Here is a 27,791-nt window from a genome sequence, read left to right as displayed (position 1 = left end):
AACCTCTGGCAAATTACCCAGGCTTGAGTGTTCTTTCTTTTTTTACATTTTTCTTCTGTAAAAGGATAATGGTGACATCATTTCCATTGGGTTGAAAATAACAGGCACCTGTACACACATTGCAGGCACCCCCTCAGTGGTCGGTGAGCTTTTCCACCCGGCATCAGAAGGAGTGGATCCCCTGGGCTTTTGTGACCTTGACATCTCTGAGCATCAGTTTTCTTCTTTGTGAAGCGGGCACACAATGCTCAGTTCCTTGGGTGTCTGCAGGGTGTATGTACCTGGTGTGCGGCAACCAAGTGGACACTGCCATGAGTAAATGCTGCCTTCCCTCGCCCCGCCCCTCTCGTCACGGGGCACCGCTTCCCTCTTTAGGAGACCCTCTGTGCCTCGTCCTCACTGCCCCGCGGGAGTGTGCATCCCTGACCGCTGTGGGCTTGCGGCTTTCGGCCATACCTGTCAAGGGGAAAGGACGGCAGCAGCTGCGCTCCGGGGTCGGGGAGCAAAAACTACAGTTCCCAGCCTTCCCTGCGCGGCCACTGGGGCCGGACCGAGGGCGTCAGGCCCCTCCTCCGGGGAGGGGCCTGGGAGGGGGCGGAGTCAGGAGGTGGTTGGAGAGTTAAGCCAAGCCAATGAGACCAGCTGCTAATAAGTGGGCTTGGCTTACAATATAACAGTGGCAGGAGGAGGAGAGCAAAGCTACCGAGCCAGCGAGGAGTGAAGCAGAGCCCGGCCTCACGCGCGCTAGAGGACCACCTCCTGAGACAGAGTTCTTTCCCCCTTCTTCTCGCCCTGCTCCCCTTCTGCCCTCCCTGCCTGCCCACTACAATGCATTCTTGAGTGGCAGCGTCTGGACTCCAGGCAGCCCCAGAGAACCGAAGCAAGCCAAGGAGAGAGGACTGGAGCCAAGACACTCTGGTGGCGGAGCTTGGATGCCTGGCTTTCTTTGAGGACATCTTTGGAGCGAGGGTGGCTTTGGGGTGGGGTGTTGTGCTGCAGGGAATCCAGCCAGGCCCCAAGATGGACACTTCTGGGCACTTCCATGACTCGGGGGTGGGGGACCTGGATGAGGACCCCAAGTGCCCCTGTCCATCTTCTGGAGATGAGCAGCAGCAGCAGCAACAGCAGCAGCAGCTACCACCGCCGCCAGTGCCACCAGCAGCCCCCCAGCAACCCCCGGGACCCTCGCTGCAGCCTCAGCCTCCACAGCTCCAGCAGCAGCCGCCGCCGCCGCCGCCGTCGCATCCCCTGTCTCAGCTCACCCAACTCCAGAGCCAGCCCGTCCACCCCGGCCTGCTGCACTCCTCTCCCACCGCTTTCAGGGCACCCCCCTCGGGCAACTCCACCGCCACCCTCCACCCTTCCTCCAGGCAAGGCAGCCAGCTCAATCTCAATGACCACTTGCTTGGCCACTCTCCAAGTTCCACAGCCACAAGTGGGCCTGGCGGAGGCAGCCGGCACCGGCAGGCCAGCCCCCTGGTGCACCGGCGGGACAGCAACCCCTTCACGGAGATTGCCATGAGCTCCTGCAAGTACAGCGGTGGGGTCATGAAGCCCCTCAGCCGCCTCAGCGCCTCCCGGAGGAACCTCATTGAGGCCGAGCCCGAGGGCCAACCCCTCCAGCTCTTCAGCCCCAGCAACCCCCCGGAGATTGTCATCTCCTCGCGGGAGGACAACCATGCCCAGCAGACCCTGCTCCACCACCCCAACGCCACCCACAACCACCAGCATGCCGGCCCCCCTGCCAGCAGCACCACCTTTCCCAAAGCCAACAAGCGGAAAAACCAAAACATTGGCTATAAGCTGGGACACAGGAGGGCCCTGTTTGAAAAGAGGAAGCGACTGAGCGACTATGCTCTGATTTTTGGGATGTTTGGAATTGTTGTTATGGTGATAGAGACCGAGCTCTCTTGGGGTTTGTACTCAAAGGTAGGGACTGTGGTTTCTCTTTATACCTTGAACAAAAGGCATCTGTAGGTATTGAGAGAGAGAGAGAGAGAGAGAGAGAGATTGACTGGGAGAGAGGAGGTGGTGGTGGGGAGAGGCGTTTGCTCAGTTATATTGAACACTCTAACTTCCCATGGTTTTCTTTCTTGATCCCGGGAGAATTCATTCCTCGCTTCCCTTTGGGGGGGGCATCCCCACACACTGTGCCGCATTTGCCCACCGTGGTCGTGAGGATGAGAGAACCCCTTCTGAGAAATCGTTTCTCCTCCTGGCTCACTCGTACTGAAGCATAACCCAGCAGCTTAACGCACCAATTAATTACACACAGCCTTGACGTGTTTGCCAGTTCCTGCGACTTCCCCTCCTCGCCTCCCCTCCCTGCTCCACTCCATTTTCCTGAGGATAAAAAAGAAATAAATGCCTGGGTGGGGGGTGGGGATTCTGTCCCCTTGCCCTGGTCCCTTCTCTTCCTGTCCTCTTCCTCTTCCCAAGTTACTGCTTCCCTCTTCTTCCTGGAGGCACTCAGGCGAAAGAAGAAAGCACCAGTGTCGGTGACCTAAGTCTCCGGAGGGCACGGGGTAAAAATACAGGTGCAGGAAATCGGCAGTCCCTCCACTCCCTGGGGAAAGGCGACTGGGACTGAACCTGGCACTACGTCGTAAACATCTCCTGATAAAAATGGCTACAGGTGTTCCCCAGGCCGAGCAGATGGGCGCCGCCTTGGCATCAGTGAGGGGAGCGCCCTCCGCGGGGTGGGATGACAGGGCTTCCCCCGCGTCCCTGTGAGCCCGCGCCCCCAGCTCAGCCCCGGAGCTTCCCTCCCGCCCTAGCTGCTTCTCCTCTGGATAAATAGAGATGAGTGTGTGTGTGTGTGTGTGTGTGAGTGAGAGAGCGAGCTGGGTGGAGAACGGCAGGCGTAGGCTTCAGGGGGAGCTGGCCCCTCTGCTCCAGCCGCTCAGTGCAGCCCCAAGACTGACGAGGGGGCTTCCCTCCCGGAGGGAATGCAGATGGAGGAAGGTGGGTCTCCGTGGGTGTGATGCTTGCCGGGAGCCCTCCTGTTGCGAACTGCAAGGCTTGGAGACCTGGGGAGTCGCAGGACAAGTGGCCCTTCCATGTGTGCATGTGCGTGCGCCTGCTTGTTGCTTGGCTTTACTCTATTTATTTGTCATTTGGGGCAGGGGGTGGTTGGGCTGGCCGGCGGGTAGCTGGGAGGGATTCAGCTGTTGAGGTTTCAAATAGAGCTTGTTTCAGGCCAGGCGCAGCTGCTGCGAGACTGTCACATTCCTTGTTGAAATCCAGCCGCAAAAACCTGGGAGGTGCTGATCGGATTTCCCCCATTCCCAGCATCTCGCTTTAACCGGGGATGGGCAGGCTCGCCTGCCCTGGAAACGGGCGGGGCGGACCTGTTGGCCGACCTGCATGGCAGAACACGGATTTCCAGGGTCCCCGCTGCTCCAAGGGGGCCGTGCCTGCTGCTCAAGGCTGAGCCCCTGGGCGAGCAGAAGCGTGGGGGTTTCCCCTGGAAGCGCAGCTCACTTAGTCATTCCCTCTAACGAGAGCCGGGAGCCGTGGAGCCCGTGGGTCCTTCTGCCCGCTGCCTTCTCAGAACTGCCTCTCTCGTGGGGTGCTCCCGGGGACGGGGCTGGCTGCTGCCTGGACACAGCCCTAAGCCCTACCAGTCACACCCTGGAGACCTGCAAACCCTTGCTGGGGGAAACCAAGTTCTGGGGGGCAGGAGGAGAAGGGGTGACAGCAGCACCTCCAGTTATAGTGGCCCCCATGGTCAGAGCGCTTCAGGAAGCGGCTCTTCCTGGGGATGGTGGCTGTGTGAAGTTCCCATCATGGGAACCACGCACGGCTGTGTAACACGATGGGAGGAACACGTCCTCTCCCTGCCTGGGGCAGGAGGCACCCTGATGGAGTACTCAGGGAAAGGCTTTTGCAGGGCTGGGCGAGAGAGGCAGACTCCAGGTGAACCAAGGGCAAGGCCACCAAAGTGCTTGTCCCTGCATCTCCATTACCGACCGACTGGCCCATGGTGGTCTGGCAGCTGAGCAGGTCCTGCTCTGCCCCAGCTGGTGGGGTGGCTGCTTCCTGTGCACCTTGCGGCTGGTGCATGGCAAGCAGGGCTCCCTTTAACGGATCCTGCATTCCACCTGGCTGTCTGTGCTTTTGAGTCATGTATAGCACAGATATCTTCTGGGGGCCTCCCATGTGCCAGGCTCCGTGGACACAGGCTGGGGAGCAAGGCACGTATCCCTATCTCTCCTGGAGGTAAATGGGATTGTATTAAAGAATCAGGCCACAGTTGGAGTCCAGCCCTGCCACTAGTGGTCTTGTGATCTTGGACAAGTCTTACAGCTTCTGTGAGCCAGTCTTCACAGCTGTCAAGTGGGGAGCATTATACTGGCTGAGTGTCAGGCACTCCATACAGCGCCTGCTCAGTGTGTGGACTCCATTGTGATTGGAGTCAATGATGATAATGATGGGAGGAAAAGAGAGGTCTTTTCCCTTTGCTATTGAATAACACTTGCTCCAAAACTGTTTGGGGCCTTCACAGATTGGGACTAGGATTTGTCAGCAGAGTGAGAAGTTGTGTGTTGCAGGGGAGAGGTGCTGAGCCAGGCCTGAATCTCAGCAGAGACCACCCTGTGAATGTGGGCCTGATGCTGGGGAGGTGAACATCCATCTCCCAGCCTCACAGAAGCCATGGACCCTGTGAGAGGGGAGTTTGGGTTAGAAGAAAGAGTTACCAGCTGGGAGAGTGCAGAGACAGGCGGTGCTGTGCCTTGTGGGAGAACTTGGTGTGCCGGGTTGGTTTTGCTTGCCAGTCTGGAGGCGGGAGGATGCACCGGGTGACAACAGGTCCTGGGTTAGGCTGGGTAAGTCTGCCTGGATGGTGGCCGTTCCCATGCAAGGACCCCAGAGCCTGGGCTCACATTTCCCCCAGCGATAGGAGACTTTGAGCCTGGGCTGATGCTTTTCAGGCTCCCTCTTATCCCACGGGCTTATGGTCTTGTAGGTTGCGCCTGTCGCTGGCTGCCGTGTGTTGTTAGGAATAGAATAGGCCCTGGGCTCTTGGAAAGGAACTTGGCATGTGCCCCAAGCGTGTGTGCAAAGTTCAGGCACCAGAAAGCTGGAGTGAGGAGGCTGAACAGCCAGGACCGCACGATCTACAGCTCCCACCCTCCTGGGCTGTAGGCGAGGACACTGGGAAGAAGTGCTGAGCTGCGAGGGAGCCGGGGCGGGGGTAGGGGGGGTGAGGGTGGAGAGGTGGGGCTCGCTTCCCAGGAGAGAGGTTCGCTGTTGGCCTGGGCCGTGGGGAAAGGCAGAGGGGGTGCCTCGGATGGCCCCAAGGTGCTCCTGGGTACCCAGAGCTGAGTGTGTTTTTAAATAAGTAGATTCACCCTGAGGGCTTAGATGCTGTGATAGGGCTGGCTGGGGATCCTGCCTGTCAGTGCTGGTCGGGGGCAGAGCCTGGAGGATCTTCACTCTCTCTGGGGCACAACACACCATTGCCTTAAACTGCTGCTGTGCCCTCGCCACTGGGGGTGGAGTGTGTGTGTGTGTGTTGAGGTGGGGGCGCCCCGGCCAGTCCTCCTTCTCCTCCCCAGGCTGTGGAGATCACCCCTGCCACCATGTCCTCGGCTGTGGGCTACTGTTCGGCCTCCTTTCTTGGGGTCTCAGGTTTTGGGCTGCGGGGTGCCCCCTCGGGCTGGCTGGAACAGTGAGTGCAGCCAGGCAGCTCTCCTTTCCACCAGCCTCCAAATCCACCACTCCCACCCCAGCCTCAGTCCATGTGCGTTTCACCTCCCAGCAGAGACCATCCTCTGTCTGCCTGGCTCATGCCTCTCCTGTCTTCCCCACCAACTTCCTCCTCTCTGCGCCTCCCTGCCACCCCTGCAGGTTGCTGGGATGAGCCAGGTGCAGAAAGCAAAGCTGGTGTGAAGATGCTCACCTGAGCTGCTGTCCCCTTGGTGGCTGCTCTTCTCACCTCTTGTTGCCCTTCTTCTGACCTCATGGGAGGGCACGCTCTTTAAGGAGAGCAGTGTCCCTTAGGGCCAGGGCCAACTTGGAGCCATCTCTTTGCTGACCTGAGAGGCCAGTGGGCCACCCCCAGGCCACAATCTAAAGAACCAAGCTGTCTACCAGTTGTTCTTTTTTCTTTTTAAAGATTTGTTTATTGGAAATGCAGAATGAGAGAAGAAAGGGAAAGAACTTCTGCGAGAGAGCGAGAGCGAGAGAGCGAGCGAGAGAGAGAGAGAGCTTCCATCCGCTGGTTCACTATCCAAATGGTCACAATAGCTGGTGCTGGGCCAGGCTTAAGCAAGGAGCCTGAGTCTCCCACATGGGTGGCAGGGGCCCAATCACTTGGACCAAACTCTGCAGCTCTTCAGGCACATTAGCAAGGAGTTGGATTGGAAGTGGAGCAGCTGGGACTCAAACTGGTGCTCATATGTGATGCAGATGTCACAGGCTGTGGCTTAAACTGCTGTGCCACAGCGCCGGCCCCTCCCAGTTCATCTGAGCCCCGACCCTCCCTGGGGAGGTCTTGCCTGAAGCAGGGCAGAGCAGCAGCTGGGTGAGGCTGGGTGGGTGGCTGTGTACCTCCTGCTCGGACCCAGGACCACTTGTTGGGTGTAGGGGCAGTTGGAGGATGTCCTATCATTTTTGAGGAGATCCCTCAAACCAGGGCCCAGTGTCTGTGGAATCAGGCAGGTTGGGAAAGAAGGAACAGGGCAGACCCCTTTCCAGGCACCCTCCATGTGGGATGAGCTGTGGGACAGGGCCACAGAGGGTTGCAGACTGCTTATGGGTGATCTGGAGAGGGGCAGGAGCCCGAGAGCCAGCCAGCTGCCCCAGGCCCCAGGCACATGCTTGGTCTTCACAGCCTCGCTGGGCGTGTTGTCTCAGAGGAGGCGAGCACAGCCCGGGTGGCGTAAAAGCAGTCCTGCTCCCTGCCAGCCTGGTGGCCACTTTGTCATCTTTATGGACAGTATGCAAATGAGTCAAGCGTCTGCAGCCCACAGGGGGACAGCTCCCCTTTGAGATATGCTTTCCTTTGCATAGCATCACACTATTTATAACTGTCCAGGGAGAGGGACTTCCTGACACGTCTGCGTCCCTTCCCCGCAGGCCGTGCTAGCGGGCTGGGGCGCTGGCAGCACGGGCTGGCCGGTAGTCCCCTCCCCGGGCTACTTCGGAAGCTCTCGGCTGGCCTGGGGTTCCCCTGAGTCAGCTTTCAGGAAGAGGGATTTGTGAGGCCAGCATCAGAAGACCTGGTTCTAAAAATATGAGATAAAGAAAAACAAAATGAAAAGAAATTGGAGTAAGCTTTGTAGTGAATCGGAGGCCTGCATGGAAATGGAGATTCAGAATGGAGAGTGCCGGTTCTGTGGCAGTTGTTTGTACAGCACATTTTGGGGGAGAAAAATGCGTGTGCCTGTGTGGTTGTGTGTGTGTCTCTGTATGCATGTACATGCACCTGTGCATGTGTGTGTCCCAGTGTGCCTGTGTACACGTGTGTCCCCATGTGTGTGTGCGTATGTGGTGTGGGGGGTGTCTATGTGTCGAGAAACACCTCCTTACTCAGCTCGGTGACAGGCAGACCGGCGTGCTCATTGTGGCTGTTTTTGTTCTTTTTCTTTCAAAACCCCAAAGGGAGAGAGAGAGAGAGAGAAAAGCAAGCTACCTATTCCTCTTTAAATAGCGAGGGTGGGGGATTCTAAGACTGCGCTGTTCTCAGGAGCCATCGGGAGGAAAATTCTAGCGCTTGTTCTTCTGGTGAGGAAAGTCCAGAGCAGGCTAATGGTGATGGGGGCCCTCTCCCCTCACCCTGTCACCACCCCACCCAGGAGCTCAGCTGGGATCTGGGAGACAGGCAGTGAGGAAGGGTTGGGACAGTGGCCACACTGCTTCCTCTGTGCCCAGCACTGCATGGGGACCAGAATGTTGTGAGTGACAGGGAAGGGGAGGCACAGGCTGTTTGCTGAGCGCTAGGCTGGTTTGTACCTGACCGCAGTCCTGGGAGAGGTGGTGCTCATGGCCTCCCATGGAGCTGAAGTCACTGGGCCAGGCCACGCTACTCCCAGATTCAGGCCCTTTCCCTTGCATGTGGCTGCCGGGCAGATGGTTTATTCTCTTTAAGGAGACGAATCAAGGTTTATGTGTCTGAGACTCTTGATGAAAAATGTTGGGACAGGACAAGCTTTGCCAAGAGATGGACAGGAAGGCTTGGAATACTGGGGAAGTGCCAGTGCAGGTACTGAGAGCAGAGTGTTTGGGGGGCTGGCCAGGGCATGGGTGGGCCCCGGGGGCAGCCCACGTTCAGGACGAGATTGTGGTTCTGGAGGTGCCTCCCAGAGGAGGGCATCTGGTAATCCTGACACTGGACCAGCTGTGATGGGCACAGTTGTGGGAGTTACAGAGAAAAGGAGAGACCACCCTGCAAGCAAGGGATGCTGTGGGGACAGCCAGCAGGAACCCCAGCCCAGCTGCACACACAGCTCTCTCCCCTCTTTCCTGTCCCTTGCTCCTCACTCAGCCCCCTGCCACCCTCTTCAGCTCTGCCCATGTGGTCCCTCCCCAGTAGTGATGCACATGGGCTCAGCATTTTACGTCTTACTCAGCATTTTTGTGCCTCTTGTCCCTCATGGTCCTCACAATGGATCCAGGAGTCATCACCACCAACTGAGTCTCACATATGGGAAAGCTGAGCTGCAGTCTTATGATTTATCCAGTGCCTGTCTCAGGAGAGAAGGTTCTCGAACAAGAGCTCTGGTTTCTACTGCACTGCTGATATCCAGTTCCAAATCCCATCACACTCCTCTGTGGTGATATGCATGAAGGGACCACGAAGGGTTTCTTCACTGCTGGTTCTAGAATGTTCTCCTTCACCCTGGAGTCCCATTTTCCTGCTTCTCCACCTGTGCCTCGTGCCTTTGTTTAGGTCTGGCAGCGGCAGCTATGCTGCAGTCCTGGCTCTGCTTTGAAGGCACCCGAGGAGGTGCTTTGACCTTTTGCTTCTGGCTTGGGTGTGATCTTTGCCATGTCCCTTCGCTTCTGTGGGCTCCAGAGCTGAGCTCCCTTCCTGCCCTGAGGCTTTGCAGCCTGACTCATGTCAGGGTGGCTGGCTGTGGCCCACAGACTCCTGTTCTCTCAGGGTGCTAGGCAAGCACCAGACACCACCTGGGCTCTTGGGAGCCCGTGAACAGAGGCAGGAACCCAGGCTGGGGATATCAGACCAGCCAGCATGGGAGGGTCAAGGGTATTTCTGAGCATGAGAACATTGGGAGCCAGGGTAGAGGAGGTGATGAGTGTAGAGAATGGTGGGGTGTGGGGGTCAGCTTGACCTTCCTGCCCTTTTGCGTGTGCAGGTGCAGGAAAGGGAAGACTGGGCAAGTTGCTGGGTCGGCAACATCCTGAGAAGCTCTGAGCTGGAAACACTCATTGCCAAGGGCAAGGGCACAGTGTGGACTTCATGTTTGGCTGGCACCTGTGATTGCAGGGCCTCAGCGTTCTGCACTCAGGCCCTGAACACCTGTTGTTCTTTTCGCAGAGGTGGTCTTCACTGGCCCGGGTGGGCTGCTGTGGTAGTTAAGGACTTGGAATCTGGGTTCAAATCCTGACTTGGTGGCATGCCTTGGGCAGAGTGCTGAACTTGGTGCTTGTTTCTCCAGGTGGTAAGAGGGAATTAAATGCCACCCTTCCCCCTAAAAGCAGAGCACCTAGGACAGGGACAGGCACACGCTGAGCCCCAGCACTTGCCATTATTAGAATCGCTGTTGGAGGATGTCACATGGAGGGTCAGGACTGGAGGGACACGAGTGCACATGTTAGTGTCCACATGCTACGGGTGTCCTCGCTGGAACACAGGGGCTCTGGAAGAGCTGAGCACATGGAGTGTGTGCCCTGCCCCTAGAATCCAGTGGCCTCCCTTTGGCGACAAGCTACCCGGTGCTGTTTCTGGCGGGTCTCAGTGAGAGGGCAGAAGGTTGCTCCCTGGAAGGCGGGGCCTGGGCTGTGACCGAGGCTGGACTTCTGGAGCCTTCTTACCCCTTGGGGCTCAGTTATTCTGCCCTCAGAGTCAGCAGTCTGGGACCTGGACTTAGCTAATTGGGTGTGGACATGCAAACAGGACAGGTGGAAGGAGAACAAAAATAAACCCGTGGGGCCAGGCCAGAAGCCAGGAGGCCTGGAGGAAGGTCAGGGGGACACATGATGACCAGGCAGAAAGAGGCGGACAGAGCAGGGCCCGAGGGGACGGCTGCCCAGAGGCTGGGTGGGACAGCAGCAGGGACGAAAAGAAGTGCTCCAGCTTGCCTGGTGTATCGTCAGAACACAGCTTTCTTTTCAAGGCTCGAGACATGCTGCTCTCTGGAATTCAGAAGGTTCTTTCTGTCCCCTTTGCCCAGCTTCAAGCACCAGGCCTGTAACAGTTAGTAACTTTTCCAGCCAAGTGCCAGGGGCACCAAGAGAAACTGGGTAGGGGAGTGATGGGCAGGGGACACGGCCTGCCCTGTGGAGCAGCCATTTGGCCTCCCCAGAAGGCCTGGTTGTAGGTAATCACAGTCATATTCTGAGCAGAGCCTTGGTGATACTAAATGAACAATATGCAAATGATGTGTGAAAGAATATGCAAATTGGCATCTGTTATTTTTGAGTCAGCTTGTTGGGCATTTTCCTTAAAGGATGAGAGCAGGGCTCTGTGTCATGTGAACGGGAAAGCTGGCTGCTGGGTCACTCCTTGCAGGGCTTGAGGGGGCTGGTACCACCCCTTGGGGCTCACAGGGAGTAGTCCTGCTAGCCCATGGCCACAGGGACAAGTGCTGGGTGCTTGGGAACTTCAGGCTCCAAAGATGTGCCCAAGGTTAGCAAGCACACAGGAGATGGGGGTAGGTGAGCTGCCGCCTCTCCTTGCTGACTTGGGGTGGCTGTGACCTGAGGGAGGTCTTGGCAGGAGCCGGAAGGAGTTTGCCCTGGCCCACTCCTTACTGCTGGGCTATTGTAAAGTGTGTGGTCTTGGTAAAACTGGAGATACCAGCATTCACCAGCCTGGTGGGAATTTCACTTGATAATGACCGGGTAGGCGGCCAGCCAGTGACAGGCCCATTGCAGGCTGCCCACAAATGGCGGTCCCTCCTCGCACCTCTCCTGAGTTGGCACTGCTGTGTGTTGGCCAGGCTCTGCCAGCAGAGCCTTCTGCAGAGCCTTTTCTCTCTCTTGAGAAGATCTCTGGCTTCACAAGTTGGGGCTTAGCTGTTTCCTTCCTTTGCCAGCTTCCAGTGGGAAGATGTTGGCTCCTGCACGTGGGAATGCCTGAAGTGGCTGATGGGAGGCTGGGTGTCACCGTCTCCAAAGGGGAGGGCTCGGGGTAGGCACGTTGTTCTGGGTCAGGGGCTCAGAGCTAGGTGGCATGGGTGGAATGACCCAGGGGCCAGGGGAGGCAACCAGTGGTGTATCTGGTGTAGTGCCGCACCTGCCCTGAATGGCCAGCCAGGTGTGCCAGCCTGGGAGGGCAGGGCCCCTGCACGGGCCCCACCCCTATGAGGAAGGCAGGTCAGGGCCCAGAGAAGTCAGGTGACTTGTCCAGGGTCACTCAGCCTTGTGAGTGGCAAGGGTGCAGTGAGAATCTAGGAATCCTGGGGTTAGGGCTGTAAGTGGAGGTGATGACATTTTTTCTCTCATGGGGGTGTGGGGCGTGCAGAGTTAGTGAGACGAGATGCAGGCAGGGTGCACGCTAAGGGCTTGGTAAATGCCAGCTGTTAGTGGCATTGGTCTTCTCATCCCACAGCTCTGACAACTCCAGGTGCAGACTTAGCAACACCCAGAGGCCTAAAGTGAGTCCCTGGCCTGGGCCCCTCCACACAGGGCCATTTGGGCTGCTAGGCCCCACACCCCAGGCCCTCATCTCTTTTTCTCTCTCCCATTCAGCTTCTCTAAACATGTCCCAGGCACCTGCTGTGTGGCAGGCCCCGTGCTGGGCCCCAGGAGTGCAAAGGGCCTGTGTGTGTCCTTACAGACTCAAGCCAGCTACAGATCCCTCTTTGACACATGTGTTGTTTTCCACTGACTTCCTGAAGGAGCTCAAGTCTTTATCACAGACCCCAGCTCCGGCCTGGGCTGTTTGGCTGGGTGGCCTTGTGCAACAGACTCTGTTTCTGGAAGGTGGGCTTTTCATTCCTCTCACTGGGAGTGCAGTGAAGGCTCAGTGTGGGACACACTGGACACGATGGCCCTCATCCACGCTGATCCGTGGGGGTGGGGGTTTTGCCTTGGCTGTTCCCTCCGAGAGTTCAGCACCCTCGCGATCACATGGGGCCTTCTGTGGCTGGACTGGTGTCCCCTGGCCTCTCCTGCCCTGGGCTTGGCCTTGTGCTTGGTTCTGCCCAGATCCCTCTGTTCCTGGGGAAGTCACTGTGCTAAGTTGGGGGGGGGGCGTGTCTTGGCCCCAGACACCAGGCTGGGCCCACGCTGTCTGCTGATGATGGAAAGATGCCTTAAGGGTGCAGTGAAATTGATGGGAGCTGAGAGCCAGATGGAGGCTGGGTCACCAGGGTTTCCTCCTGGGTGGATGGTACTGTGTGCCACGCCCGTCCTCCGCAGCCTGGGAGAACATACTGCTCCCATAAAATGGAAACGACTTTCCATGAAAAAGACTCCAAAGCAATACTGAGTCTTACTCGGGGATCAAAGAAGGGCTGGGTTGGAGAATGGAGGAGGAAATGAGTATCTATTGAGGGCCTACTGTGTGCTTCACCACCTCGTCTCAGTAAAGCCTCCTGACAGCCCTATGAGATGCTATAATCGCCCCCATTTCACAGATGGCAGGCCCGAGGCTCAGCGAGGTTAGAAGACTTGCCCGGGGTCTTGGTAGGAACCCAGTTCCCCTCCTGAACTGGGCTCTTTCTTTCTTTAAAGATTTATTTATTTATTTGAAAGAGTTACAGAAAGAGTGCTTCCAGAAGACAGGGGCTCCATCCAGGTCTCCCACGTGGGTGGCAGGGACCCAAGGACCTGGGCCATCTTCTACTGCTTTCCCAGGCCTATTAGCAGGCAGCTGGATGGGAAGTGGAGCAGCCAGGACTCAAACTGGCACCCATATGGCATGCTGCGTCACAGGTGGAGTCTTTACCTGCTGCGCCACAGTGCTGGCAGGTTCTCTTGCTCTCTCCCAGGGTTCCACCTGTATCTAGTCCACTTCCCGCCCTTTAGGGGGATTCAGGTGGTGGGGCAGGGGTGGCTATGGAGGAAGCATCTGTGGCAGGAAGGCTGGGCGGTGGGGCTGGAGGCTCAGCACAGCTTTTGTTGAGGATGGTGGCCTCCGTGCGTCTAGTGTCCAGGTCTGTCGGCGGGGTCGATGGTGTTTTCTCCCTCATGGGGGTGTGGGCCAGGCAGAGTCAGGGAGACAAGGTGCAGGCAGGGTGCACGCTGAGGGGTTGGTAAATGCCAGCTGTTAGTGGCATTGGTCTTCTCATCCCACAGCTCTGACAACTCCAGGTGCAGACTTAGCAACACCCTGAGGGCTGGAATCAGTGCCCAGCCCATGCCCTCTCTGCTCAGGATCATCCAGGCCCCCAGGTCCCCGACTCCGGCCCTTATCCTGGGTTCATGCAAAAGCTCAGGCCTTCTGTCTTCTTCCCCTGTGGGTCCCTCTTGTTTCCCAAGAAACTGAAACCCACCTGCACCCTCACCACCACTGTATCTCCAGCCCTGCATCTCTAGTGGCTAACAACTCACCAGGGCCTGCTCTGTGCCAGGAGCTCTGATGGGTTCTCAGGTTCAACACTGGGCAGACATGGAGCTCACAGGCTGGTGGCGAAGGCAGGCATGGTGTGGGTTTTTTTTTCTTTTTTACATATTTATTTATTTTTACTTGAAAGACAAAGAGAGAGAGAGAGAGAGAGAGAGAGAGAGAGAGAGAGATCTTCTATCCGCTGGTTCACTGTCTAAAGGGCTGTAACAGCTGTGCAGCTATCTTCCCAGGCCATTAGCAGGGAGCTGGATCAGAAGTGGAGCAGCCAGAATGAGAACCGGTGCCCATATGGGATGCCCGTGCCGCAGGCAGTGGCTTAGCCTGCTCTGCACCGCCATGTGGGTTTTACAGGACACAAAGGCATACCCACAGGATGTGGAGCTGGCCTGCAGGCCCAAGCCTGTTCCTTTGCCCTGCGTCTCCCCAGTGTTTGTCCTGCTTTTGTTCCTCCTCCCTCCTGTCTGTCTCCTGGGTTCTTGTACACGGGCAGTGCAGCCTGGCACGGGGAGAACGGGCTCTGGCGCCGGGCAGAGCTGGGCGGCAGTCCTGGCTTTGCCACTGGCTTTGGGCAGTTCCTCTGACGCTTTGATTCTGTTTCCCTGGGGGCTAATCAGCCTGATTGCCAGGGCCCTTGTGAGGATGAAGCGAGCCGCTGCCACACGTGGGGCATGTGGTATGGTGTTTGGTCTGTGTTGAACACTCAGTGAAGGCTGAGCTTGTAGGGGAAGAGAGAAGCTCTGGACCGGTCATGGGCAAACTTGATTTCTGGGCCTCTTTTATTATCTGGGGAATGGGAGAGTGAGCTGGAGGAGGAGGAGAGTGACATCTCCTACATCCCTGCAGGGGTCATGAGCAAGAGAGCTATGATGCTGGCAGCCCAAGCTGCTACTCCTGAGTGAGCGTGGGCTGGGTAGGGGGTAGGGGCTGTGTGGGTGGGGGGCTGCGGGGAGTCTCTCTTCCTGTCCCAAAGGTGAAAACCCATGAAGGCCTCATGGTTAAGTGGATTTTCTCACTCTCAGGAGACAGCCGGGAGACAGGCGCTTCTGGCCAGCCGTCCGCCCTGCTGCCTCCGCCCTGCAGGCCAGCCCCTGGCAGGAGGCCGGCCGGCCGGCTGTCTCCGGAGCCCTCCTAGCAGCGGGGATTTAATTACCGTAATGTAAGTGGCCGGCGAGGCCTTCTGGCCGAGGGTGAGCACATTTGTCTTCTCACTGGGAAGGCAGGGAAATGGACCTTGCCTGAGGTGCCCAAGGCCGCCGGGCTCCCTGGGAGCTGTCCCGGAGGTGGGGGTCGGGGAATGGCGTGGTCAGCAAGGGGGACACACAGTGCCCAGGCCGAGGACCCTCAGTGCCTGCTTGTGCCTTGGCTTGGCTGCCTCTGTTTGCCCGTGCTCCTGGCAACAGAGCAGCCTGCCCTGTGAGGCCCACAGGCCCAGCACCGTCCTTGAGAAGCCCAGGCAGAAAAGAGGGAATTTCACTTATCCAACAAATACTTTTCAGACACCCATTACTCACCCATCTATTGTTCTGGACACCATGGAATGTAGTAGAAATTTTGCCCTCGAGGAATTTACCTTTCAGTAGGTAAACCTGAAAGCAAACTTTGTAAATTAATTGTATAGAGTTGGCCCTCTGGGTCTGCCCCTCCATGCCTGTGAATTCTGTGTCTGTAGACTGAATATATACATACACACACATAGAAAAGAATGCCCCTGGACGGATCATGCGCAGACTCTGTTGCGGTCATTATTCCCCAAACAATGCAGTATAATGACGAGTTCCATAGCGCTGACGTTGTGTTAGGCACTAAATCATCTGGAGATGACTTCAAGAGCACAGGAGGACGAGTGCAGGTTCCACGCAAATGCCACAGCACTGCGTATCCGGGACTTGAGCTCCTGCCAATATGGGGAACTCCCTCCCCCCGGGAGGAAGGAAGACTTATCCTGGGAAGGAGCAAGAAGTGCTATGAAACAGTGGAGCTGGGATTGGAGGGCAGGGCTTCCAAGGGGAGAGTGGTGATTTTAAATAGGCCCATGGAAGGCCCGGAGCCAAGGGAGGGCAGAGTTACAGAGAGAGAGGTCTTCCATGTGCTGGTTTACTCCCCAAATGGCTGCAATGACCAGGGCTGAGCTAGGCTGAAGCTAGGAGCCAGGAGCTTCATCTGGGTCTCCCATGTGGGTGCAGGGGCCCAAGCACTTGGACCATCTTCTACTCCTTTCCTAGGCGAATTAGCAGGGAGCTGGATGGGTAGTGGAGTAGCTGGGATTCAAACCAGTGCCCATACAAGGATGCCGGTGCCGCATGTGACGGCTTTACCTGCTTTGCCACAGTGCCAGCCCCTCGATGAGGTATTTTATCCTCTGCTTTTTTTCCTGAGTCTTTGAGATGCAGGGTGTAGCTTACCCTTACAGCACAACGCAGTCAGACAGTAAATCTTCATTGGGAACACCTGATTTGTAGTTAGAATACATAAAATGTACAGCTAAGAAGAGTAGACTCACACCCCCAAGCGGTGTGTGACATCCTTAAAAGTTTCCAATAAGGGAATGCAGCGTCAGATTTTGAATTCAAATGAACAGAAGTGAAATACATTTACAAATTCAGTTGTACCGGCACAGGGTAGGAACTCAGGGGCATCCGTGGCCAGTGTCTTCCATACTGGAAGGTGAAGGTGAGGGGCTTAGAACCTGTGGACCAAGATCACCCTGTGTGGGTAGCCTGGGCCTGCTGCAAACACTTTGCCCATCTGTTGAATGGGTACAGTTTTGGGAAGAAATGTTAACAGATGACCTTAACCCAGGACTGAGTCAGCACTGGATCGGTGGGTGTTGATTCCCTTCTGTGTCCAAGGTCAGGAACAGCTGTGGGCAGGCCGTCTCTGCCACTGGGCTGGAGGGAGTGGGTGCAGAGGAGACATTTGCACTGGCATGGGGGTAGGAGTGGGGAGAAGGACTCACCTGTTTGAATGGGGCAGAGGGCGAACAGCGGGGAGTCTCCCTTTCCTTTGTGAGTCCTGGGATCTAACTATGCCTTTAGGTCAGGGAGTCTCACCCAGGGTGTATGTGGGGTGTTGCATCCCAGGAGGACATGTGGCAAAGTCTGGGGCCATGAAGTTTGCTTGTTACAACTGGGGGAGTGTGGGAGGGAGGCTACGGGCATCTGGTAGGTAGGGGGTGGGGCTGCCCCACTGGCAGACTCAGCCAGCCCCAAGGTCAATGGTGTGCAGCTGAGAAGCCCCACTGGGGATAACCCACAAGTTGCAAGGAGGGTGAATGAGCAGACAAAGAGATTGTAGCGCGCCCCCCAGGTCCTCTTCTTCCCCACCCTTTTCCAAGAGGCAGCCTGGGACAGGAGCCAGCCGACCTGAGTTCAAGTCCTCACTCCCCTCCCGGGACTCCTCAGTGGGGATCTTGCCTGGTTTCTGGCCTCCGAGTCTGTTCTTCCATAGAGGTCTCCTCTGTGAGTGGGGCAGGGTGTGGAGTAGGGGAGCCAGTAATGGGGAAAGTGCTGAGTCAGTAGCGATGGACTCAGCCCTGCTTCACAGCCCTGAAGGGTGACCCCCTCAGGGGTGCTGCCCAGAGCCCTGCCTGGCCCCCACCAGGCTGCCTGGCTGCTCTCCGGTCTGCTGCATCTTGCTTCTCATTGTGCGTTTCCTTGAACAGGTGCAGCTGAAGGCTCTGATCGGGGAGGGTAGAACTTGCAGGAAGCTGCAGGGCTATTATTTCCGTGCCGTGCGTGTGTGGGAGACAGAGCAGGGTGAACGGCAGATCTCTTGGCAGCTGAGTGTCTCAGCCCGGGCATGGGTAGCATTGCTGGGAGGTGAGTGGGCTAGGACTCCCTGGTGGCCACCTGGGGAAGCAAGTTTCTGTGCTGAGGTCAGGACCAGCCCTAGGGCAAGACAGGACATGCTGCCAGGGAGAGGTCTGTCCCGATATAGCAAAGTGATCCGAGTGGTAGAGAGGCGTGGGTGACATCATGGTCAGTGAACGCCTGCGACACTGCTGTCTGTGGGCTTCTTAGATGCAGTGGGGGAGCTGGATGTGGAGCAAGCAGGGAAAGGGCACTCTGAGTGGAAGGCGCACAGGGATGGAGGCCCAGAGCTGCAGCTTGCCAGGGGCATCAGGGGGCTCTGAGGAGGCGGGTGTGCCTGGAAGGGTTGGGAAGAGCAGTGAAGGGGACGTGGGGGCCTCCTGCTGGTGGCAGCTAGGCACAGGAGCCTGAGGAGTTCGTGCTTTAAGGGCACAGGGCACCACGGATGGCGTGTGAGCAGAGCAGTGGCCTGAGCAAGCAGGAACCTGGACGCAGTGTTTCGGCCAAAGTTCTAGGGAAGGAGAAACGGAAGTTTGACCAGACTGGGGGCAAGGGTGGGAAAGACGTGGGAGCAGGTGGGGCCCCAGGGAGCAGGTGGCCCTTGCGTTCACATCTCTCCTCCCTGGACGCCGGCTTGTGTGAGGGTCGAGTGAGTGCTGTGGCTCTGGCACCTCCCTGCCCTGCTCCAAAGCCAGCCCTTGCTCGGAGGATGGTAGCAACCAGCAGTCATGCAGCCTGCAGGTCCCAGGAGCAGGGCGGCCCCGTGCCCATGACTTGGGGGCTCTCCTCTGGGAGCCATCAGCACTGGGTTCAGGCCAGGCTCAAGGAGGTAGAGTGCACGCTCTCCCTGCCCATTTCTGAAGCCATCCCTAGGAATAGCGGCAGCCACTCTTGGGCTCTGGCTGCAGCTTGGGCAGTGACTGGCTGTGCGGATGGGCAGGTGGCCCGACCTCCCCGAACCTCGATTTCTGCAGTGTGGAGTGATGGGGCAGAGCCTACAAGGTGGCTGTGGGAGAGGATTCCTAAGAACATGGGGTCCCAGCCCTAGCTCAGTTGGCAGGGTGTACAGTGATGTATGTGTAGGGGTGCCTGGATGGCGTTGCCCTTTAGGGGGTGAAGCCCTGGGAAGCAGTTGAGATGGGGAGGTCTGTCCTGGGCCTGTCAGCTTCAAGGGGGCAGACATTTGCTATTTTCCAGTGGGGAAACATGTGACCCTGACTAGCTACCTCCGAGTCAGCTCTGTGGGCCACCTCAGGTGCTGTCTGGGGAGCAGGTCAGCAGGCTCAGGGTGGCCACTGAAGGGGGTCAGCCTTGTCATTGGCGACCTCCGGGGTCCTTGAGCCTCCCTCTGATGGCCTTTCATAGAGGATTGCTGGACCTTGGCCCAGGGTTCCTGCTGGGTCCTGGCCCAGCTCAAGGTCCAGGGAGGAAACAGCCTTTGATTTGGGACCAGTGACCCGATGTTCATCCTGGCTCTGCCCCTTGCCTCTCAGTGAGACCTGGACAGATGTGCAGCCTCTGGGAGCATGGAGCATGGATGGTTTCCTTTCAGGGGAGTTGCAAGGAGTCCAGGAGACAAGGGAGAGGGTGGTGTGGGCACCATGCCTGGCACACAGAGCCCTGCATGGGTGCTTGGTGAATGAATGAGGGCAGGACAGGTGGGGAGCAGAGGGGTTTGGGGGAGGGAGGAGGACCTGAGGGAGGCCCAGGGCACAGGGATGGGCATGGAAGGATCAGGTAGACCTGACTCCGCTCCTTCCTCTGCTCCTTCCAACAGGGTGACCGTGGGCTCTGGGTCTTTGCTGAGTGCCCCCTGTGTGGGTGGAGGGGCTCAGAGCACTCTCTGATGTCTACCTCACAGCATCGGAGTGGGGCTAGATGGATAAGCGACACTTGTTCCTCTTTTAGTAAGTCCCCAAGTCCCTAAAAGGCAGTCCCCTGATGCCTTGATTACCCCAGACAGTGGCAGCCCAGGGCGCCTGGCTCCACTTTCCTGCTAACGCGCAGGCCCTGGGAGGGATCCAAAGGCAAGAACATCCTTTGTGCTCTGGCTGTTTGTTCTTTGATCTCCTGAGACGTGCCCAGGCCTATGGACACTGGCTGAGCGGTGTACGGCAAGAGCAGGGCAAGGGGGCACCTGCTCCAGGTGCAGACGCTGAGGGGGCACAGCCATCTGCAGGGCATGGGAAAAAGTAAACAAAACCGCCTGAGAGGGAGCCTGCCTTTCCTGATCACCACGCCCAGCTCCACCCTAGGAAGCAGGTTGGTGTAGAACCCTCTGCCGCTGGGTCACACATCCCTGCCTAGTGCTGCTGCCTGACCCCTGGGGCAGTGCCTGGGAGCTCCTGGAGCTGTGGCAGAGGGGACTGGAGAGGGGAGGGTGCCTGGCTGTGAAGTGAGCCCAGTAGCATGGGGGTGGAGGCGGCAGCGTAGGGTACGGGATGGGAGGAGGGGGTGTTCCAGAATCCCTTGGGGCAGGCAGGAAGCCAGGGCTGATGAGTTCCAGAAGGAAGGCCCCTCGGCCAAGGCGCTGGTGCTGTCTGGGGTGGGCCCTGAGCCCACCTGCTCTCTGGGACCAGCAGGCTGCCCTCCCCTCCCCCCGAGAGAGGGTAGTGTGTTGACTGGGGAGGAAAGGAGCCAAGGCTGAGTGATGGGCTCAGGGCTGGGAGGGGCTTGGGAAAGGCAGGATTCTCATTTCTTCATCTTGGACCAGGAGGATGCACGGAAAGATCAGAAAGGGTTCAATTACCTGTGTTTATTTGTTTATTAAATTTGAGAGAGATAGCCAGCTCCCATTACTCCCCAAATGCCTGCAATGGTCCTTAGCTAGGGTCAAAGCTAGGAGCCAGGAACTTGATCCAGGTCTCCCATGCGGGTGGCAAGAACCCAATCCCTTGAGCCATCACCTGCTGCATGCCAGGGTCTGCTGGAGTCAGGAACCAAACCAAAGGATGGAACGCAGGTATGCGATGCTGGACACAGGCGTCCTACCTGCTGTGCACACTGCTTGGCTAGATGCCGGGCCCTGATGACCCTGGTTGAATCCGGTTTCCTAGTGGGGTAGCGGAAGGCCGGTGTAGAAGGTGGTGGGGGCATGTCTCTAGAGACATGTCCCTTTCTCTGGAGGGGGCTTGGTGGAGGTGTGAGGGTCCTTTAGAAAGTTTATGGAAAATGTGCATTATAGAAAACTAGGCATGGATTTCAATTTTTTTTTTTTTTGGTAGCAACAGCAGAATAAATGTCTTTGAATTCTGTCTTCCCATGATTTTTGGAAGTATTCTCATACAATGGAGGGAGGTGTGTTGTGTCCCTGGGGTTGTTGGTGTGTGTTGTGTGTGTGTCCAGGGGTATTTGCCCTCTTTTTTTGGCTGAAGCCCTAGGAGGGCCTCCTGGCAGAATGGAAAGGCTAGGGTTGATTTTGGAGGCAGACCTCTTTGGCCCTCTGCTGCCTCTGATGAAGCTGGGCCTTGGTGAGCCTTGGTGGGGCCCCTGGTGTAGAAGAGCAGAAATCTCTTGGACTCAGGGTTGTGGCATGGGAGTCCACCTTCTGGACCTGTCCCAAAAGCAGGTGCGTCTGGTTCTGTTTTGGGCCTACCTGGAACCAGTGAGCAGGCTGACGGGTAGCTAGGGGGGCATGGGGGCAGAGGGGGTGCTTCTGGGGCTGAGCAGCCAGGCTAAGCTTGCCTTTGGGCACTTCCCAGAAGTAGGTGGCACTGTCACAGTGTTGGCTGGGTTCTGAGGGGCTGGCAGACTACAGCGCAGGACCAGCAAACAGCTTTTCCTTGGGTGTCACTCGGAACAGTTGGGCTGTGTGGAGAAGGCTTCTGAGATTCTGTCTGAGCCTAAGTGGGATGCTTCTGATGCAGAAGCTGTGAGGGATTTGCCACTCCTGGGTGATGGAAAGGAGACACAGCGTAGGTTTGATCTTAGGGGTGCGTGGTTTTACCTCTCAGGGCATAAAAATGCTGCCCTGGGAGCTGGGAGTGTGTTGTTCCAGACACCCAAGCCACACCCACGTGGGGTATGGGGTGGTTGTTACTGAGCTCCCTGACACAACTTCACTGTAACCATCTCAGCAGTCTCTCTGCTCTGGCCCCTTGGGGACCACTCCAGAGTCTGAGTGGGGTGATGGGTACAGAGCCCTCCATCCACTCTCGGCCAAAGTATCACTTGGTGTCTGATCATTTGTCCAACTGGAAGTCACTTTGTTTCTGTCCCCGACTCTCTCTCCAACTTGAGGTTTGGAGAATGAAGAAAGCAGGAAGGATCTCTTTCTCTAGAAGCTTGTTTCTTACTCTCCATTAAAGGTAGTGAAATGGCTTTATAGAGTCTAAAAGCCTGACAAGAATGTGTACTAAGGACGCATAAATTATGCAAATCTGTGTGTAGTCGCTGGATTTGCATAATGGAGGGGCTGGAGGAGAGTCGGAAGGGGGAAAGGAGAGGGGCCAGGGCTCCTGCCCAGATCCCTGTAGAAAGGGGGACAATCATGGCTCCCGCTGTGATTGAGCCCGCCCCTGGCCCTGCCCTGCTGGCCTGCAGTCTGGACCCCGCTCCCCCCCACCAACCTTCAGGGGCAGACGCTGCTCGCCACTTGTGTGGAGGGCTTCATTCAGTCTCCCAACCGCCCGCCCTGTGCAGATGGAGGTCTCAAGGAGTCCCCCTGGGGCATTATTTCTCCAAATGTCTGTCTTGCCCAGTGCTGGCCTTCCTTGAGCACAGACTGGAGCTGCAACAATGGCCCGGAACCTTCTCCTTGGATGGTGAGGCTGAGGTGTGTGGAGGGGAAGCACTCGGCTGACTGCCTGCTTCTCTTGCCTGTTCCTGCCCTTGCCAGCCTCATGAGCTTCTGCTAATCCCAGGTTGATGAGGCCGGCTGGTCGTGAGGACCCAAGGCACTTGTGGCCTGCGCCCCGTGGGTGCTGCCTGGAAGCCTGGGGCTTGGGGGCTCAGGCTGAAGCCATGCTGTGCCTCCAGCTCTGGAGGTTGGGCAGGTGCTGGGAGGGGCTGCTTCCTATTCTGACAGAGGGGAACATAGTGACTGGTGCAGGGAGCTGCCCCAGCTAGGGGCAGACAGTGAGGGTTTGGCTAGGTTCAACAGATTTCATTAAGCTCAAGGGCTGGGCCCCGTGCTAGATGCTGAAGCACTGGTAGCACTGGTCGTGAGCGCCTACACTGAGTTCTCTCATCTAGCATTGATGACAACTTCACGAAGGGCTGTCCCTCTCACTGCCCCGCTTCCTGGATGAGCAAGCTGAACCACGGACACGGGGCTGGGAAGCAGCAAAGCAGAGCATCAGGCAGAGCCTTCCGACCCCCAAGCCTACTCCTGGGACTGCGGTGCTTTGCCCACTCTGTGGGATCTCACCTAGACCCTTCCCTCGATCGCCTTATGGCCACAGAGCCATACCCACCTGATGTTGGGTACCACACAGTGTGATGTGTGCCCAAGAGGCACAGAGCATTCCATCAAGGCAGGGGGAGCAAGGAAGGCTGGTGGAGGACGAGGGTCACAGCGGACAGCCAGATTCTGCCTGGCACTCGGAGAGGCCACAGGTTGGTGCGCTGGAGTGGGAAGTAGGGGCTTCTAGGTAAGCAGGGTCACTGCAGACGCCCCCAGCCCCCTCCTGCTCCCTCCTGGGGTACGATCTCCACCTCCACCTGCTCAGATCGAAGAACTGTGAAGGATAGGGCAAGGGAGGACTGTTCAAGGTCATGAAGTCCTCCTCACCCCCACCCATTGTTGCCCAGGGCAGTGATCTGAGAGGGGAAGAGCCTTGCCTGGAGCCACACAGCCCCTGAAGAAGCAGCTCAACCCTTGTTGGGGGGTTCACAGCTCTCCTGGGGTCCCCCTCCCTTGCTCACCCCGGCCCGTCTCCCAGGCCAGGCTGCTGCTTTGCTTGGGAGAGGACTTAAGGGTGTTGCCGGATGAGCACTGGCAGGACCTGCTGGTTTCATCACTTCCTGCCAGGCCCTCTCCCCCCAGCCCTTCCAGCCCTGAAGTTCCCTGTTTCTACTCCAAGGAGAGGCTCCAATGGGGAGGAGGGGGTGGGGTAGAGAGAGAAGTCTCTGGTGGATAGGGCCTGAAAGAATTTCTGCAGAGCTTGGGCAGGGAGGGGCCTCCACGTGGGAGCCACAGAAGTGTGGATGGAATCCTCTGTTGCTTATCAGCTGGGTGACTTTAGGCAAATGACCTACCCTCTCAGGCAGTCCACATCCTTTTTAATAAGATGAGGGACAGTAGCACCTTCCTCCATGATTCCATCTTGGAATCACCTGGGGATTTCTAGGAAATGCTGGCTTGGCTCCCGCTTCCAAACTCCTAATGCCGTTGTTCTGAGGTGCAGCGTGGGGGTGGGGACTTGTAAAACACCCCGGGGATGTTATTGCACCGACAGGTTTGGGGTGCACTGTCATGGGGTGTGTTGGGTTCCGGAACATGGCGAAAGCACCTGGAGAAACCTCAGAAGTTGCAGGTGGGGGTTTTGTTCTTCATTTCCCGGCCTCTCACTCTGATGTGGGACCTGGTGCTGCCCTAAGTAGCCCTTTCCCTCTCCACTTCTGCGGTACCGGGACCAGCCTGAGTCCCCGACAGACCCTGGGGTCCTGACTGGGCTGGGGGCCGGGAGGGGAGTGGCACTTGCTGAGCCGAAGGCTGTGGGGGATGGATGCGCAGGTCCCCAGGGAGGCTTCTGGGAGACAGGGGTTGAGGGTGCCGGCGAGAGGGACACACGCCCTGGCCGGTGGAGGGGGCTGCCTCTTGGGAACCTGCTCCTCGGCTCCTTGGCACTGACTGTGAGAGAAGATGCAGCTCCTGGGCTCAGCTCTCGGGGCAGGAAGTTGTGCATCACAGGCTGACAGGAAGGAAATGACTGCGCTGTGGGGAGACAGATGCGTCTGCCTGGGGCCCAGGGAAAAGGTGTCTTGCATGGGAGCCGATTGCTCCGCCTGGGCACCAGGATGCTCTCTGGCCTGGTCCTCAGGTGGCTTCCCTGTTTATCTTCCTTTGAATGATAACGACTGGATTTAGCTAATGAGCACAGAAAGCAAGCCGGGCCTGCGAGGCGCGAGGGTCAGCGTGCTGGCGGGATGTGCCGCCTTGTGCCTTTAATCAGCCATTCTCGACCGGCTCCCCGACGGCGGCGCGGGCGTTTTGTCATCTCAGTCGCCGCCCTTCCCTCCATCCGCAGCCTGGGCTTCCCAAGTGCCTTTGATTTCTCTTTCTTTCTGCCAGCCCCAAACACAGGGACACTTTTAATAGCACAAGGCCCTTTGGGTCCCTAACCAGTCAGTCACCAAATCCTGTCCAAAGTGCACGCAGAACAGACGCTTGTAAGGAAATGTATTAGCTCTAAGCCAGCGCAAACCTGTGAAATTTGTACATTTCTTTCAGAGCGTCTCCACAAATTTTACAATATTGAAATCACCACCGAGTGACCTTTCGGGAAACTTTGGATAAATTGCAAGAGCCAAACAGAGCAGCCGGAGGGAGTGAGTGCAATGGCCACTGCATTTTCTGCCAGCTTCTCAGCTGGAGTCTTGGAAATCCCTGCCTCCCTGGGGGCCTTCCTCCCGCAGACCTGTGACCTGCCCCCTGCCCCGCAGGCCCCTCCTCCTCCCCTGCTCCTGGCCAGGAGCTTGGGGCTAGGATGCCCTCTCAAAACCACGTGCAGCCCCGGGAAGTAGCTCTGGTATGTGGCTGCCGGCACCTTGTCCTGTCTGTGTTTGTCTCTGTGCTCCATCATTCAAAACACTTCCACCGGCAGTGGCAGTGCCGGGGCCACTCCTGGGTGTGGCTGAGGGTGGCTTGTAAAGGGCTCAGATGCTCTGTGGCCTGGGCAAGAGGCAAGGAGGCCCTGGGCCTGAGTCCAGCACCCTTCCCCGTGCAGGGTGAGGCCTGGCTCACGCAGGCCTGGACTGGCTGCATCTTCCTGTTCCACACCAGGTCAGGTCCTGCTGTTCCTACACGGGCGCCTTCCCTCCCTGCCAGTTGGTGGTGCTCAGGGGGTGTGAACCAGGTGGAATGCTCTGTTTGTGTTTTGTGTGGGGAAAGCAGAACTCAGAAGGTATGTGATGTAGAAAACCATATCGTTTGGAGCCCTCGTGGGATCTCCTGGAGACCTGGCGGCTGTGTGGTCCCGTGTGTATGGGCTCATTTCATGGAGAAGTGAATGAGGTCACCAGCCTGGCTGCTGTGCCGTCACTGCCCAGCGACCTGTGTGAGCATCAGCTGGAGCTGCCACTCAGGTCCCCTGGGCCTCAGCTGCTACCTTCCCCATGGAGTCTCCACCTCCCATGGGACTAACACCCTCCAACTCCAGGAGAATGAAAATCGGAGGCTCCAGATTATCCCAAGGGCGTGGACTCTTCTGTGGCGTCAGGAGCAACAAGTGCTATCCGAGCAGCCTGAGGTTCATTCATTCCTCAATTGGATAATTAATTCCACAAACATTAATGGAGCTTTTCTCACATCCCAGGCACTCTGCTAGCTTCTGGGGGTGGGGGAGAAACAGAATGAAGACACTGACTTGGTTCCCACACTCATGCTGCTCACAGTCTATAACCACATCCTCAGGCGCTGAGACCGGCGCCCAGAGGCCTGCATGCTGGCTGGAAGAAGCCCGGGAGGGTGGGGCAGTGGGAGGACTGAGAGCGTAGCTATGTCTTGAAGGCTGGCTAGGAACGAGATAGGCCAAGAGAAGAAGGTCCTTCCAGCCCAGCCAGGACATGCAAAGGCCCATGCCATGACGGTGCTTCTTGAAGGAGTATGATGTTGTGGTGTGAGGGCTGGACAGGGGTCAGGCCATGCAGGTGCCTTGCTTCAGAGACTCATCTGCAGTCCCAGGGGGCCGTGGGGGAGATCCCGGAAAGGCTTTAGGGAGTGACAGGGCATGGTCTGTGACTTTCGCTGCTTGCTCTGGAATCTACATGGGCTAGCAGAAGGGACAATGGAGTAGGGCTTTCTAGGGAGCTAGATTCTAGCTCTAGATTCCAGATCTGGATCTAGCCAGCTGGTGACCTGTGTCCTGGCCTGCGGCATAAGAGTACTCTAGTTTTCTAAGCCCATGACCACCTTCCTTGAGGGCTTCCACACCCTCTGCTGTGCACTTGTCTGTCCGCCTCCGGCTGCCTGACCCCTGTGTCCTGGTTGTCCCAGTGTGGTCAGCAGCTGGTGGCGGCTGGAGGCAGAGGGGGCAGTCCTCCAGGAAGAATCTGCACTCCTGACCCCCTTAGCGCACTGACTGCCTGGCCCCTCCTTTTCCGGCCCGGCAGGAACACCTTCCTTCCCCTGGACCCCAGCCCACCTGGCTCCCTACAGCACACGCCCCAGGCCCAGCTGTGTGTCCTCAATGAAACACTCCCCAGGGCCTAAGTTCCCCCTCCATCCGCTCCCGCTCTGCTCCAGAGTGACAAGAGGCAGCTGAGTCAGGGTTGCCGCCTGGCAGCCAGTGATATCTGTGCAGGGACATGTCGCTGGCTTCCTTCCTTTCTCTGACCCAGGTCTTATAGCCCAGCGTGCCTTCGCCTGCAGGGATTGCCTACGAGCCCCAGCACCAGCCCCTCCCGCCCGGGGAGCCTGGGGCTGCTTCTGCAGGAGTCTTGAAAACAGCCGTGGGTGGAAGCCAGCTCCTGTTCCCTTTCCCGTTCTATCCAAGCCTTACAGCTCCTCCCAGGGAGGGACCCCAAGGAGGAGAGGGCTGGGGTCTGTGATCCCAGCCGTTACATGGGAAAGCTCAGCAACAGGTTTGAACAAAGAAGTAGCTGTTTAGTCAGTGGGATGAGGAAATCAAAAGTGGCTCTGATTTTTAATTCCCGATTCTGAGTGCCCGTGTACCATCTGAATGATCAGATCTGTCGTGGGGTAATTTTACTCAATTCTTTTCTCCTTGGGAATGAGGCGAGGTATTGTGTCCATTCGGCCACTCATCGAGTACTTATTGAGGACCTACTGTGTGCCAAGGTCTGTGCAAGGCGAGGGGGGCAGGGAGTAGAGTCACAAATCAGACCTAGTCTGTGCCAGGAGCATCCCAGCGCTGGGGCTCCGGCAGTTCCCTTCAGACCTTTGCCTTTTAGCTGAGACTCCTAACGCGCCTGTTTCCAGAAAACAGAAACGGCGCAGGAGGGAAGAAACGTGGAGAGTGGGATGAGGGTGGAGGGAAGAGAAAAGGGAGAAGAGCAGCAGTGGGGTGGGGCCGCCGGCTGAGGTCAGCCCAGCCGGCAGGACCCAAAGGAGGGGAAAGCCTGCGTCCTCCCTGCTCGCTGCCTCTGAGTCTCCAGCC

At 57.5% G+C, this 27,791-nt stretch overlaps 1 protein-coding gene across 2 annotated transcripts in view; it reads left to right on the top strand.

The window, feature by feature from the left end:
- The first annotated feature begins 1,020 nt into the window (after positions 1-1,020).
- Positions 1,021-27,791, top strand: part of KCNN3 (potassium calcium-activated channel subfamily N member 3) — a 156,584-nt gene continuing 129,813 nt past the window's right edge. For both annotated transcript variants that reach the window (XM_062193643.1, XM_062193642.1), the window contains exon 1: positions 1,021-1,929. In XM_062193643.1, coding sequence (XP_062049627.1) covers positions 1,021-1,929 — 909 coding nt within the window. The remainder of the gene's footprint in view (positions 1,930-27,791) is intronic.

This window comes from Lepus europaeus, chromosome 5 (assembly GCF_033115175.1).
Source record: "Lepus europaeus isolate LE1 chromosome 5, mLepTim1.pri, whole genome shotgun sequence".
In the NCBI taxonomy this organism is placed as follows: domain Eukaryota; kingdom Metazoa; phylum Chordata; class Mammalia; order Lagomorpha; family Leporidae; genus Lepus; species Lepus europaeus.
The sequence above is the reverse complement of the archived record's forward strand: the minus strand, read 5'-3'. Positions and strand labels throughout refer to the sequence as shown.